This window comes from Danio aesculapii, chromosome 4 (assembly GCF_903798145.1).
Source record: "Danio aesculapii chromosome 4, fDanAes4.1, whole genome shotgun sequence".
Taxonomy (NCBI): Eukaryota; Metazoa; Chordata; class Actinopteri; order Cypriniformes; family Danionidae; genus Danio; species Danio aesculapii.
Window position 1 is genome coordinate 21906184 of NC_079438.1, and position 17606 is coordinate 21923789.

Consider the following 17606-nt stretch of genomic DNA (forward strand, 5'->3'; position numbering starts at 1 on the left):
TGCATTGCCATGCATATTACCTGTTATGACTAAAAGGGTAACGAGATACCTAACGTGAAAGGCCATTTTGAATCCTGCATGGTGCCAACAGAGAAGAGACTGTGTACAAAGACAAAAATGGTGCTTACATATAAAGCTGGTGGGTTGTTCAAGATCCATGTACAAATCTAACAACCGAATCATAGCCGCTCCTTTTTGTGATGACAGGCATAGGGCTCGTCCGGGATTTGAACCCGGGACCTCTCGCACCCAATGCGAGAATCATACCCCTAGACCAACGAGCCCTGTAGATGCAGTCTGCAGTGCCACAAAAAATTCTGTGAGACCGATCCAATCTACTCTTTGTTCATGTTGTTTTTATTACGTGTGTCAGCAACTCCCTGGAGGCATATTACAGTTCATAGGCAGTAAAAACAACCCAGTGGCCTAATGGATAAGGCACCAGCCTTCGAAGCTGGGGATTGTGGGTTTAAAGTACCAACTGGGTTGTCTTTGATGCAGTTCCTTTTAAGTTGACTGTGCAAGACAATCCAGTGTTACCCTCAAAAGCTAGATTCATACCCTTAGGTCAAAAAGACATGACAATGGAAAACTCCTCAGAGAAGTTGTTTTGTCATTAGGTGTACACACCAGATCGTCTGAGTGCAATATGGCATAGGGATCCTAAAGTACTGTTTTTCTGAGTTACAAGAACTTCCTGACCCATACATCAGATATGACAAAGGCTAGTGTTGACCCAGTGGCCTAATAGATAAGGCATCAGCCTTCGAAGCTGGGGATTGTGGGTTCAAGTCCCATCTGGGTTGTCTTTGTTGGGTTACATTTAAGTTGTGTGAAACAATTCCGACTGGTCTTCTCAAAACTTAGGCGTGATGATCTGAGCACAGTAGTTAGCTTCGAATTCTCAGACTTGCTGCACACTTCAAATAAAGATTCATCCAATCTTGCTTGAATCTCACTGTCATGTTACAAATCTAAAAGGTTCCGCTAAGCTATGGTAATGGAGATCTTGACTTCAAGTACCTCATGGCTTTCAACTAATGGTCTCTTGTTAGGTGGATGATGATGAAATGCAAAGAAGAAAATAGCTGCAGAAAGGTTGTGATTTCAAGTTAATGAGAGTGGCCTTGTCTGGAATTTGAAACTCAAGACCAGTCACACCATACGCGAGGACCAATGAGACACGAATGTGGATGATTGCACAAAGAAAATGTTTGACCATTAGTTGCACACATCTTATTTGACGGAATGCAAACTGGCATCGAGATCCTAAAGTGCAGTTTTCCATGTGTTGGCATCTTGTTAAAGGCATACCAAAAATCCATGACAAATGATTGGCGATATGGCCCAGTTGCCTAAGGGATAGGGCATCAGCCTCCGGGGCTTGGGATTGTTGGTTCAAGTCCCATCTGGGTTGTCTTTGAAGGTCTCACTTCAATTTGGGAGCAATGTTTGGTGGATGAAACACGGTAGCTGTGAAAACCTTCTTGAGATGTGTTTGCATGTCATTAACTTCCTGCATTGCCATGCATATTACCTGTTATGACTTAAAGGGTAACGAGATACCTAACGCGAAAGGCCATTTCAAGAGTTCACACTTAGCTGATGATTAATTATAAGCTTGTTTGGCATGCTGTCCCGGGAGAGAGCCCTGAGCTCATAAGATCCTCGAGCCCGGGGCTCCCTCCCGTTGTAAGGCGAGAAGGGAGTTTGAGCTCAGGTAGATCTCGAGAACTCCCCCGCTGTAATAACCAATGAACAGCCAGTGATTGCTCTTGAGAGATAACCATTACTAGGAGCATGTCTATAGTGCCGGTTTGGATTAGTCAATTAACTTATGGGGGGAAACCCACGTGAGCACGGGGAGAAAATGCAAACTCTGCACAGAAATGTCTGCTGGTTTGGTAAAGCCTAGAACCAGAGACATTCTTGCTGTGAGGCAACAGTGCTAAGCACTGGGCCACCGTGTCACCCATCTAGGAAGAAGGAGGAGTAGGGGTGGATTCTTCAAAACGAAGATAGCAGTGGTACGTAACCCAGGGTATTTGTAGTAGCTTAGGAGTCGTCTGATTGGTGCATTGAGAATTGGATAATGCGGATCCAGCTGCTAGCAATCATAAGCACGTGATTCTCTCGAAACTTGTTTATAACTAAACTTCACTTCTAGAGTTCACACTTAGCTGATGATTAATTATAAACTTGTTTGGCATGCTGTCCCGGAAGAGAGCCCTGAGCTCATAAGATCCTCGAGCCCGGGGCTCCCTCCCGTTGCAAGGCGAGAAGGGAGTTTGAGCTCAGGTAGATCTCGAGAACTCCCCAAAATGCCATATATAGCTCGGGACAGCAGCCGCGTATTTAAGAACCCCCCAAAATGCAGATGTAACAATGCCATATCCGGCTGCTGGATATATTGATATTTTAGGAAGAGAGGCTCCTGCGGGAGCAGGGAAAATAGACTCCTGCGTGAGTCCAAGCGGAGGCGTGGGAAGGGCTGTATTGACTCCTGAGGGAGTCAAGCTTAAATACACTCCTGCGGGAGTGAGAGCTGGGGTGGGCAGGCTCCTGCGGGAGTGGGGAAAGGTATTGGGCGGTGAAGACTCCTGCATGAGATGGTGTGTGGTGGGCCAGGGGGGGCATGAACTCCTGCGGGAGTTGAAGCTCGTTTTAGTCACTCCTGCGGGAGTTAGAGCTGGGGATTGAGGGCCTAAGCGGAAGTAAAAAGCAGAATCAATGCTGAAAGAAAACAGTTAGCGGAGAAAATTTGCCGCAGGAAGGAGGAAATTATTGGGGGAATTGACAGATAAGGAGATAAGGGAGGAGATAAAAGAAACGGTAGAAAGGTAGCAAAAGCACCCAACGCTGTAAGGAAGTAGAGAGAGGGCAAATAATTGCCAGGCGGAGGATCTCGACGCCGGAAAGAAGAAAAGGAGAGTATAAATGTAAAATATATACATACATATATATATATAAATATATATAAATAAAAATCGATAAGTAAGGGCCAGGAAGGGGCAGTGAATGACTCCTGCGGGAGTCGAAGCTCGGGGCGACCCCTGCGGGGGTCAGAGCTGATGTGGGCATTTCTCCTGCTGTAGTCTAGGGAAGGGAGGGGGCGGTGGAGACTACTGTAGGAGGTGGCCGGGGCGAAAAACTCCTCAGAGAAGTTGTTTTGTCATTAGGTGTGCACACCAGATCGTCTGAATGCAATATGGCATAGGGATCCTAAAGTACTGTTTTTCTGAGTAACAAGAACTTCCTGAGCCATACATCAGATATGACAAAGGCTAGTGTTGACCCAGTGGCCTAATGGATAAGGCATCAGCCTTCGAAGCTGGGGATTGTGGGTTCAAGTCCCATCTGAGATGCTTCGTTGGGTTACATTTAAGTTGCGTGAAACAAATCCGACTGGTCTTCTCAAAACTTAGGCGTGATGATCTGAGGACAATAGTTAGCTTCGAATTCTCAGACTTGCTGCACACTTCAAATAAAGATTCATCCAATCTTGCTTGAATCTCACTGTCACGTTACAAATCTAAATGGTTCCGCTAAGCTATGGTAATGGAGATCTTGACTTCAAGTACCTCGTGGCTTTCAACTAATGGTCTCTTGTTAGGTGGATGATGATGAAATGCAAAGAAGAAAATAGCTGCAGCAAGGTTGTGATTTCAAGTTAATGAGAGTGGCCTTGTCTGGAATTTGAAACTCAAGACCAGTCACACCATACGCGAGAACCATACCCCAGGACCAATGAGACACGAATGTGGATGATTGCACAAAGAAAATGTTTGTCCATTAGTTGCACACATCTTATTTGACGGAATGCAAACTGGCATCGAGATCCTAAAGTGCAGTTTTCCATGCGTTGGCATCTTGTTGAAGGCATACCAAAAATCCATGACAAATGATTGGCGATATGGCCCAGTGGCCTAATGGATAAGGCATCAACCTTCGGGGCTTGGAATTGTTGGTTCAAGTCCAGTCTGGGTTGTCTTTGAAAGTCTCACTTCAATTTGGGAGCAATGTTTGGTGGATGAAACACGGTAGCTGTGAAAACCTTCTTGAGATGTGTTTGCATGTCATTAACTTCCTGCATTGCCATGCATATTATCTGTTATGACTAAAAGGATAACGAGATACCTAACGTGAAAGGCCATTTTGAATCCTGCATGGTGCCAACAGAGAAGAGACTGTGTACAAAGACAAAAATGGTGCTTACATATAAAGCTGGTGGGTTGTTCAAGATCCATAAACAAATCTAACAACCGAATCATTGCCGCTCCTTTTTTTGTCTGTATAATTGTACATGTTAGACTGATTTAGATCAGAAGTCCACTAAATGTTCATTAACTAAAGTCTCAGCAAAAGCTGCTACAATTAACATAGAAACACAATAAAAAGCACAACCCCGCCTCTTTTTCTATGACAGGCGTTTTTCAATTTTTTTTATTACAGAAACAACGCCCTTGTCATCTCAATTGTTTACCTGTTTTGTTTTTTTTTTGTTTTCTGTTTCTGCTCCGGGGCACCAGCAGCAGAGCTGGGACACGGGAAGTTTATTCGATGCAAAATGAAGGAATTCAAAAAGCTTACAGCACCTGGTATTCCCAGTCTCCCATCCAAGTACTAACCAGGCCCAACCCTGCTTTGCTTCCGAGTTCAGATGAGATCTGGCATTGCCTTTTATTTTATTTTTTTATTAAAATAATTTCAACTACAATTACACACGGTAAAGCACAATACAGTACACATTAAAATATCATTTGGAATCAAAACATTAAAACTGTGGTAAATTCCAGTTCATTTTCTTAAAAACTTGACATGCTTTGTCCGTCAAGATTTTGTGCAGTTTTCCTAAATTTTTCTCGTTTTTATAATATATATACAGTTTTTCTATATATCCTTCCGTTTTCCTCCTTAAAATTGCCCATACATCCATCACAATTTTCTCTTTTTTTGCCACAATTCTTCTTTCCCACATTGCATTCTTCATCAGCATGATACATAGGTTGACAATTTTCTTATTTTCATTATTCTTATTCCATCCCAACATCAATACTCTGCTCCATTCTGTTTCATTTTCATCCCAGTCTCCAAGTAGTCCATTAATTAAAACTTTACAATCTTTTAAAAAACTTTCCAATTCTTGACAATATAAAAACATGTGTAAAAAACCCTCTTCTTCTTGTTGACATACTTTACACATTCCACTTTGTTCCATCCCTATCTTGTTTAAAATGACATCTGAAAAGATTGCTTTGTGCCTTATTAAAATTCTAGACATTCGACTTTTGTTTCTACATACCTTCCTTTCATGTTCCCCCATATTTCATTTGCTTTTACATTGTATTTTTCCATCCAGTATTTGTTTGCTGTTGGTTCTTTAAAAACTTTCTCTCTAAAAAAACAATAAATATTCTTCACAGTACATTCTTTAAAATCGTGTATTTTTTCTCCTATTTTCACATACACTTGATTTGTTTCTTTTTCTTTTTCAAAATTGTCTATGCTTTGTATCCATTCTTTCGGAATTGCCTGTTTAATTATGTCAAGATTTTTCTCAATTTCCCTTCTGTTGTATTCCTCTTTCGCCTCCTCCATTGTGTCTATAACATATTGTTCAGTTAAAAAGCCTTCTTTAAATTCATATAAAATGTCTCTTACTTTTAAAATCCCAACTTCTATCCATTTCTTAAAAAATAAAACCTTCCCTTGACTTAAAATGTTGTTGTTCAAGAAAAGAGGTTGGTTTAAAATGTTTTCCCTTCCATGTGGATTATATTGCACTTTTGTTAAAAAGTTCCCCCACGCACTTAAAATTTCTCTATAAAATTCAGGTACGTTTTCTGTCATCCAAGCTTTTGTTTTCATCCATAAAATCCCATCTCCCATGTTAAAATGACCACATTTGTTTAAAAAATATTTCATTGTTTTTTTCCACTCTGCTTTGTTTTCTTTTTCTAGATATTTCTTTATTCTTTTCACTCTTAAACTATTTTTCCTTTGTTCTGTAATAAATGTTAGTAAGCAGTTTATTACTGCAGCTACAAATGATCTAATCTTGACTTACAACCACATTTATAATGTGCTTAATCGCTGTACTTTCATACTTCGTTAATGATTTTTTTTATTACTAAATTAAGTATTGCATTATTTACAAACCAGTTATTTAAGCATAGTTGTTTTGCAAGATCATTCATGAGTTAGTTAATGATTAATAAACTATTAAAATTAACATTTATAATTCTTTTTATTCAGGCATATACTAATAGTTATTTGTATGTTAATAAATGCTTTATTACTCAACTTCATCCAGTTTTGTGACCCAAACTAAAGTGAGGACTATTCATGCTTTATAAATCCCTTATAATTGATAATTAAAGGCTCACTTAAACTCTAATCATGAAAGAAAGGACATAAATTACTTTATTCATACCCATTTGTTTAAAGATACACAAGTGAAACTGTGTTAAAAAAATAAATAAAATAAAAAATAAAATAATAAAATAAAATTACTGCACAGTTTAAATATTGCATCCTATTATATTGTTAAATTATTATGCTGTTGTTGTTTTATCCAATTTTATGTCGTATTTTGACACTCCTGTTATTCAGCAATGTTTAAACCTCAATTTTACTTTTTAGATAAGATTGCAAAGATTATTGTTCATTTGATTCTGAGCCTTTAATTGTTATTCATAATGGATTTATAAAGCATGAATAATCCTCACTTTAGATTAGGTCACAAAACTGCATGAAGTTGAGTTAATAAAGCATTTATTAACAGAGATAGTATCCATCACTATATGCCTGAATAATCAGATATATAAATGTTAATTTCAATAGTTTATTAATCATTTACTATTTCATTCTGAATGTTCTTAAAAACCCTCAACTACTCTTAAATACAAATGCTTTGTAAATAATGCAATACTGAATTTAGTAATGAAAAATCAAGCAGTTACAAATTATGAAAGTACAATTATTAAGCACATTATAAATGTGGTTATAAGTCAATAATAGAGAATTTGTAGCTGCAGTTATAAACTGCTTACTAACATTTAATAATGTTAATGCTTAAATAATCAAGTCACTATTTGCTAATGCTTAATAAATGATTCATAGTGTGTAGTTATTATAAAGTGTTACTTAATTTTTTTGACTTGTTCAAACTACTTAATTAAAATGATTTATTAATTAATGAATTAATTTTATTTTTAATTAAACAATTCTTGAGATTTCATTGAGACAACAATTTTTTTATGTTCAATCCACAGAAATGTGTTAAAAGTGTTAAGTTCATTTAATTTGTGTTGTGACATGAAAGATTTGTGTGGAACCCTGCAGTTTTTACAGTGTGTGCAATGAGCACAAATAGGGATATCGGTTCATAATAAAGTTCAAACACATTGTCAGATTTTGCTGTATTTGGTTTAACCGTTCTTGGGTGGCTCGTCAGTGTTTTAGATGACTAATACATAAAATAAGCAAGCTGACCAAAGCTCTTACATGGAGAAGACTTTATTGAAGTTGATGAATAGTGCAGTTCCTCAGCAGTGATGTTAACGTGTCCGTCTTCAAGTAACTTAACCAAAAGTAATGTCTGTGAGACACTAATTTATAACAAAGTATGTAAACCTCTCAGAGATTACCCAACTGCTTTGGTTGGGTCACAACTCTTGAGTTCCTGTAGGCCATTTGGTTCACACCTTTTCAGATGCAAATACTCGTTTGCATATGAAACAAGGCACACAATCTATCAACATATAGAGTTATATTGCGTTCTTGCAGTCAGGTAGCAACTCTGATCTACACTACAATCTGATCTGATCCCTGAACTACACTATGAAACAGTTGTCAAAATCTTCACCCCTTTTCAATAATTGAGTTTAAAATCTCCAGGTGTCCAAAGGGTTTCATTTTCAGTAACTTGATATGAATTCAATAGTTAACACTTGTTCTGCGAGAGAGCTCCAAGCTCATTGGATCCTCGAGCCCTGGGCTCCCTTATGTAAACAGGGTGAGAGGGGAGTTTGAACTCAGGGAGATCTCGATGAACTCCCACGACTTTTTTCTGTTCTAACGACAGATATAGGGATGGCTTAAGGGAGATATATGGCTTACTAATAGCTCGACTATGGTGCCAATGTAGAATGTTCAGTTTGCCTAGGTTGTGTGTTTTTGGATTGTGGGAGGAACCCTGGGGAAACCCACGCGAGCACCAAGTGAATGAGCAAAACTCCACACAGATGTCAACTTGTTCAGTGGGGACATTAACGTGTGACATTCTTGCGTTGAGGCAACAGTGCTAACGACTGGGCTACCGTGTCGCCAAATCTAGAAATGAGGGCGAGTGGGGGGATTCCTCAAGACGAAGATAACTGAGGTAAGAATCTCTGGTTATTTATAGTGAGTCAGGAATCATCTGATTGGTGAATCATGTGTTAGCTAATGCAGGACCAGCCATGGAACAATCATAAGTATGTGATCCTCTCAAAAATAGTTTATAAATTAACTTCACATGAATGAACAGCCAAACTACATGAAAACTACATGCAAAGCCATTTTGAATATACCCTGTGTTTATGTGGACAAGCTCTCAATGTTGAGCACTCTGCTCTCCATTGTGAAGTTTCAGGTGATTACTGAGGCTTATTTTCTGTTTAAAGCCCTTTCCACACTCACTGCATCTAAAACGATCCTCTCCTGAGTGAGTCTTCATGTGTTGCTTAATGGTGTCTTTGCGTGTGAGACTCTTTCCACACTGATCACATGTGAACACTATGGTTCCAGTGTGACCATCCAAGTGGTTCATAAGGCTAGCTTTGGTTGTGAAGCTCTTTCCACACTGAGCACATGGAAACGGCTTCTCTCCGGTGTGAGTTTTCATGTGGTTATTGAGTGCGCTATTACATGTGAAACGTTTACCACACTCTGTGCATGTGTATGGTTTCTCTCCAGTGTGGATCCTCATGTGGGTGTCAAGCTCTTGTTTTCGAGCAAAACTTTTCCCACACTGTGTGCAAGTAAATTTTTTTCCTCCATTGTGAGTTCTCATGTGAACTTTAAGGTTGCCACTTTGCTTAAAACTCTTTCCACACTGTTGGCATGTGTAGGGCCTCTCTCCAGTGTGAATTCTCCTGTGCGCTGCAAAGTTTCCTGCATGATAGAAGCTTTGTCCACACTCTTGGCATGTGTACGGCCTCTCTCCAGTGTGAATTCTCATGTGGGTTATGAAGCTTTTTTTTTGACCAAAACTCTTTCCACACTGTTCGCAATTGTAAGGTTTCTCCCTAGTGTGAACTCTCATGTGAACATCAAGGTTTGGCTTTTGACTAAAACTCTTTCTACACTGTTCACTGCTGAAATTACACTCAGATTTGGATTTCTGAGGTCTTCTGGGTGAAGTTTTTTCAGTCAGTGTGGGTTTTTCATCAGTTGTTATTTCTTGCTGTTTCTCTTCCATTTTATTCCATTGATGAGTCTCTTCTTTCAGCACCATCAGGTCTTTAAAATAAAAGAAAAAGTGAATTTTAGTATGAAGGCACAAAGCATCAAGCATGAAATGGATTTTTTTACCCCAAAATTAAAATGACCTTACCATTTACCCTCCGTCATGTGGTTTTAAACATTTCCTTTCTTCTGGAACACAAAGTAAGCCAGCGTTTTTTTCACAATATCTTCTTTTGTGTTCAGCAGAATCAAGAAACTCAAAGATTTAAAACCACACAAGGAAGAGTAAATGGTGAGGCTATTATGAACTTTTTTTACAAGATGTAAAGTAAGTCTTTAGTGTTCCCAGAATGTGTCTGAGGTTTCAACTCAAAATCAGATCATATACCTTACAGAAGATTTAATTTTGGGGGTCAGAGGATAACCAAGCTCTTTTTGTGCCTGTGGCTTTAAATGCAAATGATCAAATGCACTCGCTCTAGATTAATCATGTTGTGTTCCCTCATGTCTATCCTCCACTAGATTTACACATTTTTAACTTGCTTGGAAGACTTGATTGAGACAAATCCTGCATGTTCATATTAAGTACGCATAATTTGAAACCTCCATCTTGCAAACTCTCTGCACTTGATACGAACAGTGCCACTGATACACTCTGCTCCACGCTAGCATCATGTCTAGACAGACTATGTCCTCTTACATCCAGGCCAGCCCGGGCCAGTCCTCCTGCACCCTGGCTCTCTGATGTTCTCCGTGAGCATCGCTCAAAACTTTGGGCTGCTGAGAGAATTTGGCGAAAAACTAAAAATCCTGAACAGCTCATAACATACCAAACTCTTCTGTCTTCTTTCTCGGCTGAGGTTACTTCTGCAAAGCAGACATACTTCCGTCAGAAAGTCAACAGTGCCACCAATCCTTGCTTACTTTTTAAAACATTTTCCTCCCTCCTCTATCCTCCTCCTTTACCCGCATCCTCCACACTCACTACTGATGACTTTGCTACATTCTTTTGCACCAAAACTGCAAAAATCAGTGCTCAATTTGCTGCACCTACAACAAACACACAAGATACACCACCAACACCACACACACTCACCTCTTTTTCCCAGCTCTCTGAGTCTGAGGTGTCCAATCTCGTGCTATCAAGCCATGAAACCACCTGTCCGCTTGATCCCATTCCCTCTCATCTCTTGCAAGCCATTTCTCCTGCAGTCATACCAACACTGACTCACATAATTAACAAATCTCTTGACTCTGGTCTATTCCCTACTTCATTTAAGCAGGCTAGGGTAACCCCACTGCTAAAGAAACCCAACCTGGATCAAACGCTACTTGAAAACTACTGACCGGTATCCCTGCTTCCATTCATGGCCAAGATTTTGGAGAAAGTAGTGTTCAATCAAGTCCTGGACTTTCTTACTCAAAACAACCTCATGGACAACAAGCAATCTGGCTTTAAGAAAGGCCACTCAACTGAGACTGCCCTGCTCTCGGTCGTGGAGGATCTCAGACTGGCTAAAGCAGACTCTAAATCATCTGTCCTCATCTTGCTCCATTTATCAGCTGCTTTTGACACTGTAAACCACCAGATCCTGCTATCTACGCTTGAGTCACTGGGCGTCGCAGGCACTGTTATTCAATGGTTCAGTTCTTACCTCTCGGACAGGTCATTCAGGGTGTCTTAGAGGGGAGAGGTGTCCAACCTACAGCATCTAAACACTGGGGTACCTCAGGGCTCTGTTCTTGGGCCACTTCTCTTCTCTATCTACACGGCATCTTTAGGAACAGTCATCCAGAAACATGGATTTTCCTACCACTGCTATGCTAATGATACCCAGCTATACCTCTCCTTTCACCCTGACGATCCCTCGGTTCCAGCTTACATTTCAGCCTGCCTGTCAGAAATTTCACACTGGATGAAAGATCATCATCTTCAGCTTAACCTCGCGAAAACGGAAATGCTTGAAGTTTCTGCCAACCTGACTCTTCACCATAACTTTTCAATCCAGATGGATGGAGCAACCATCACTGCATCCAAAATGGTAAAAAGCCTTGGAGTAACGATTGATGACCAACTAAACTTCTCTGACCACATTTCTAGAACTGCTCGATCTTGCAGATTTGTACTCTATAACATCAGAAAGGTCCGACCCTTCCTATCTGAACATACAGCTCAACTCATTGTTCAAGCTCTTGTTCTCTCCAAACTGGACTATTGCAACTCTCTACTAGCCGGGCTTCCAGCTAATTCTATCAAACCTCTTCAGCTGCTTCAGAACGCAGCAGCACGAGTGGTCTTTGATGAACCCAAAAGAGCACATGTCACTCCGCTACTCACCCGTTTGCACTGGCTGCCAGTTGCTGCTCGCATCAAATTCAAAGCTCTGATGTTTGCTTACAAAGCGACCTCTGGCTTCGCTCCTTCGTATCTGCTCTCACTTCTGCAGATGTATGTGCCCTCCAGAAACTTGCGTTCTGTGAATGAACGTCGCCTCGTTGTTCCATCCCGAAGAGGGAAGAAATCACTTTCCCGAACTCTCACATTCAATCTGCCCAGTTGGTGGAATGAACTCCCTAACTACATCAGAACAGCAGAGTCACTTGCTGTCTTCAAAAAACGACTAAAAACTCAACTGTTTAGTCTCCACTTTCCTTCCTAATCTGCAACTGCCTCTCTGGCTATACCACTAACTGTACTCTGTCTCTCTCTCAAAAAAATTTTTTACCAATGCTTAGCTTCTGAGACTTTACACACCTGAAACTTGTCTATAGCACTTGTTCACTGCTGCTCTTATAGTTGTGTAAATTGCTTCCTTGTCCTCATTTGTAAGTCGCTTTGGATAAAAGCGTCTGCTAAATGACTAAATGTAAATGCGTAATTCACTCTTATATTTGTGAGTTTGCATTATTGTATATAACTTATGCAAATGTTACCCAATACTGGATTGCAGCTGGAATGGCATCCACTGTTTAAAACATATGCTGGATAAGTTGGTGGTTCATTCAACTGTGGTGATCCCTGATAAATAAAGGGACTGAGCTGAAGGAAAATCAATGAATTAACTAACAAAGCAAAATTTGAACTAATTTAACACACACAAAAAAAATTACAGTCCAAATATTATTACACCCAAATGAATATGTTGGGGGAAAATATTAAATACTTTTTTTTTTATAATCAGGGGAAAAAAACAAAAAAATGTAGTTGAAATGTTGTAGTTTGTATTTGTTTTGTTTGCAATAACTTATTTGAATTTAAGTGTATTATCGTATTATATGTATTAAAGATGTTTTGTGTATATATACACATTTACTATTAAGTGACTATAAAATGAATTCAAATGGCATCAAATTACAGCAGGTGAATGTTAAAATTACTTTGACTAAGCGTGAATTTAAGACTTAAGACCTGAGATTTAACCTGCCCTGGACCAGGCTAGTTTCTTAGCAAAAGTTGGCAAAGTAACTGAGTTTGAACTATTGTAAATTTAATTTATGAAACCGAATCTGCCATTAATAAACCTGACTTACCAAAATAAGCCTGGCTTTTTCTGTAAGCTTGGTTTATGGAACAGCCCTCTGGTATAGCATGTAGCATGAGCTGTGTGGAACATGACTACAGATAACACAGGATTCTGTTCATGCAGGATTACAATGACCCAGAGTTAACAATTTGAAGTGTAAAAAACCCCTAAGAACACTCAGCATCAGATCTCAGGATAACCAGAATACAATAACAAACAACGACAATTGTAATTTATGTCATAGTAGTAACCTGATCTCATATACTAATGTTTTAGAACCTCCAATTTAGTTGCCTATTGGAGAAATGACCAGGAATAATAAAAACGGAAACGGTCACACTACTTGCTCTACAAACAAGTGTGTTCATGACTATACATACAAAGAAAAATCATAAAATTAGAAAATATGACTTTGCAACATCAAGCAGCATTAGGCATGGGCCAGTATAAGATTCTGACGGTATGAAAACCTTAAATAAAAATATCACTGGGTAAAAAACAAGCACCTTTTCTCCTTTGAACACAAAAAATGTTCTTTTGAGAAACTTTGAAAGTATTTTGGAGCAGTTAACATGTCAGGCTAAATCATTCAAATGAATCATTGACTTCTGCTGTCATCCCATGCCTAATGGCTCATTTCCACCGACTGGTATGGTACGGTTCGGTTTGGTACGGGTCACCTTTATCAGGCTTGCGTTTCCACTAACAAGGGTACCCTTTTGGTGGGCATGGTGTATGACAGAAAGTTTCAGTCGACGTCATTCTCGCTGGAGGAAATGTCTACAATAAAGCTGTATGGGTCACTTACATATATGAAAAGCACTTCTCACAACACAGATGCTTCATACACATAAATACTTGTGTAGAAATGTTTATTACTAACTTCTCAATGAACATGAGTTGATTATAACTGCAGATCAATGACAGTGCGAAACAGCCTACTGTAACGTCTGTAATTATATTAAATAACTAAATAAATGAACATATATAAACACAAACAGCCCCATACAGTTTCCGATATGTTATCAATTACAGAAGAACTACACACAACAGACATTTCATCCGTATTTAGGTTCAAAAACAACACAATATATAGCCTACAGTCAGTGTAAACCTCTCATCTGTGTCTTTAATCTTCAGCAGCACATGTAGCCTCTGTTAGAGAACAATTCCATCATTCTGAGTTCATATTAGTCCAAAAGGTGATAAAAACAATAATAGTTAAACAAGGCAGTTTGTTCATGTTTGCTGAAAAAATGTGCTCCTTTTTTCCGGCTTTTCCTTTGTTTTTTCTGCGCTTCACTGGCGCGTTTGTCAGTGTCTGACAGGATCGGATTTCAAAAGCACGTCAATAATCAAGCGCAGGTTATTATCATCAGCTCAAGAAGTTTGTTATTTCAGATATAATGTTAGACGCGCGGGCGAGCGCAAGGAAGAAAGCGAAACCGCTCGCGCCTCAGACTGCCTCGTAAAAAAACTACGGGGCACAGGGTAAATCTGCTCTACTCCATGGCTTTGTGGCTGTTTATCAAGACGACGACAAGGTTTGTTTGAGCCCGGGTCGACCATGGCTCGTTATTATATGTATAAATAATTCCGCTGTAATCTCTCAGCTGTGCGTGTATTTTAAATATGGTGTTTTTTTTTGTTTTCATTCTGGCTTGTTGCGTAAGCGAATGACGTATCTCTGTAAACCAATAGAGTTCAGCTGCGCGTGTGGCTCTGCCTTTTGGTACCCTTTCTCGTGTTTGGTACCCTTTCGAAAGGGTGCCAAAAAAGTGGTACGGTACGGTTCGGTTCAGTACGCTTTTTGACAGTGGAAACGGCTATAAAAGCGTACCAAACCGAACCGTACCACTCAGTGGAAACGGGCCATAAGCAGCATAACACTGTTTTTAGGATTTAACAATTCATTCTCTAAAAAAAGTCTCAAGCAAAAAGATTCCAATGGCGCCGCCTGCTGGTACGTGAAGAATATGGTCAATATTCTGATGAACTTTACACTCAAATGTTTGCATATCATCAGCATGCTGTAATCCATTTCTTAAGCAGCAAAAGTCATTTTTAGACTAGTTTGTTGGCCAGTTGTAGTCAGTGCAATGCTAAACGTTATTGTTCCACTATAATTTGTTTGTGATGTCTCTCGCTGTCCCACAACATCATCATATAGTTTAGAATACTGTCCAATGTTTTATAACAATTAATTATTTCAGTGTCCATTTCATACAGCATGTTTAAAATTGGGGGCATCCACGCTTTTGACATACCTTAAACCAGGGTTAACATTTTAGACCCATAAAGGGCTAAAGGCTACGGAATTTTTCAAATGCCCCAGATGGAAGACTTTTATTTTCCCTATATATAATTATATTATATATTATGTAATTATATTTAAAAATATAAAATTACATTTAATAATACAATAATAAATGAAAATAAAAAAATACAGTATTTTAGATTAAATAAAAAATTAAATAGTGTAAAAACAAGATTTATTTGCATCCACACACTTTTTTCCAACATAAACTTACTTTAAAATGTAAAAAAAAAAAAATGAACAAATGTTTTAAAAGTTATAAAACTATAATAAACTAAATCTATGCACAACAATCTGTCAGGTCTATGTCCTCGGCAGTAAATACATGGAGCACTTTTAAACAAATGTTATTGTGAGGAAAATAATCAAACCATTATGATAAACAGTTAAAATAACCTTTTTGAATGAAAAGTTATTGAGATGGATTGTTGGTGATTATAAGGGCTTTGGCCAGATTGGGTAGCAAAACATGAACAAAGGAAAATGAAGACTTATTTAAAAAAGATTTAAGACCTACAACACAATATTTCAGTAAATTTAAGACTTTTTAAGGCCTAAAATTTAGATTTGGGAATTTAAGACATTTTAAGACCCCGCGGAAACCCTGTTTAAACACTACAGCCCTGGTAATTAGTTATTATAATAATAACGTAATTCTAACTCAGATACTATCTTTGAGAACTAGTAACAACTACTAGAAACAAGTTTAAACCCATAAAGAAGTTGATGGAAAAAAGGGAATTGTGATCAACGTGACATATACAAATGGAAAGTACTAAGTCAACACTATCACTGTAATAGCAGATATCGTCTATGAGAATACTGAAGGTCAAATATCGTCAGCTCAGTTAAACCTTTTTTTTATTTATTGTTTTTATTTATTTTATATAGCACCAGTGCTCAAGAACGCTTTACAAACAGTAGAAGATCAAGAAAAGCAATAACCTTAAGAAGGTAGAGAAAATGGGAGACTAATAATACATAAAAAGAATGACAAAAGACATGAGAACAAGTAACGAAAGAAACTTATTCCTGTTTCTTTTAATGAGTGCTTATGTGGATTTAGGAGAACTAGGCAGCACACTCAGGGCTGCAAGATGGATTTAATTTAGTATTCTTATTATTAAAATATATCTGAATGAGGATCAAATGACTGAGTTGGTCTTTGAGAATGAAAACCAACCTGTTTGTTCCTGCAAATCTTCCTGTTTGACTGTGAATGTTTCTTCAATCTTTACATCTTCACTCTCCTCTTTAATAAACGCCATCTTTATAACAGTGTGGAGATCAGTCACTTCAGCAGGAGTTTTTCATCTGCGATTGGACACTTTATCCTGTTTAAAATGAACAAAACAATGAACAGAAACAAAATAACTTCTCACTTTCTTAAACAGTTCCTTTACATGAGAGTTAATGAAAAGAAATCAGGTTAACAGAGTAAGTCCAAGCAAGAAACAATAGCCACAAATGACCTGATGAAAACTAGTACTCCATTTCTTATATAGTGAAGTATACTTAGGATGCAAAGACATTATGCTGTTTAATAAATTAAACCTTCATTAAAACACTTGTTACACACATTTACTTTATTCAAACTTTAATCAGGTATGTTCTTAATTGTTTTGTTTTCGTTATTTTATTGTTTGCTTACAGCAACGTGTAGCACTTTTTTTGCACAAGACAAGTTTTGCACAAGTTTATCCTATCTTTATTCAAACAATAGCCCCCATTACTGTGAGTATATAGGGTTATGTGTTGTATAAAAGGTTTCAAATAATATTGTCAACAGCAGGTACATTATTTAGCACTGAATGAAAAAAAACTGAAACGTCAATAAATCAGTTTATAAGTGTAAACACTTTAAAACAAACCTTTATCCAGTTGAATCACAGCGCGGGACCGGCGCAGGCTTATGACGTCACACGCCACGCCAAAATAAAAGTCTTTTTTTTAACCTTTTATGCCACTCACTGTTGCAGTCGTGACTTATTGATACATTTCTCTCTCGTTTTCCACTTTCTCACATACACAGACACACATATTTGGAGTTGATCAAAACCTTTACTCTAAACATTTAAAGACAATTAAAGCAGAAAATCTCAACATTCTAAAAGGTATAACAAATAATCTGATAGGTGTTTTGGGCTGAAATGTTACAGACATAAAAGACTTATCTTAAATCTTGAAAAAGGGGTAAAATAGGTGCCCTTCAAGTAAAAAGTATTCATTACTACTACATGTTTTAGTTGCACTAACTAGTCATGACTTTTTAAATATAATTTTTCTCTGTGTTTGGACACTTTATCCTGTTTAAA

The 17606-nt window shown here is 38.2% G+C and overlaps 1 protein-coding gene and 1 non-coding gene across 2 annotated transcripts; both read right to left on the reverse strand.

Annotated features, from left to right (window-relative positions):
* Nucleotides 1-212: 212 nt before the first annotated feature.
* On the reverse strand, nt 213-284 carry trnap-ugg (transfer RNA proline (anticodon UGG)). The gene has a single exon. It is a non-coding gene; the product is annotated as a tRNA-Pro (tRNA).
* Nucleotides 285-8579: 8295 nt separating this feature from the next.
* LOC130222364 (gastrula zinc finger protein XlCGF8.2DB-like) lies at nt 8580-17220 on the reverse strand. Its single transcript, XM_056454948.1, has 3 exons — nt 17163-17220; nt 16475-16625; nt 8580-9504 (listed from the first exon to the last, which is right to left on the reverse strand). Exons 2-3 carry the CDS (start codon nt 16557-16559, stop codon nt 8597-8599), a joined length of 993 nt encoding a protein of 330 aa, XP_056310923.1. The 5' UTR covers nt 16560-16625; nt 17163-17220; the 3' UTR covers nt 8580-8596.
* Nucleotides 17221-17606: the final 386 nt, after the last annotated feature.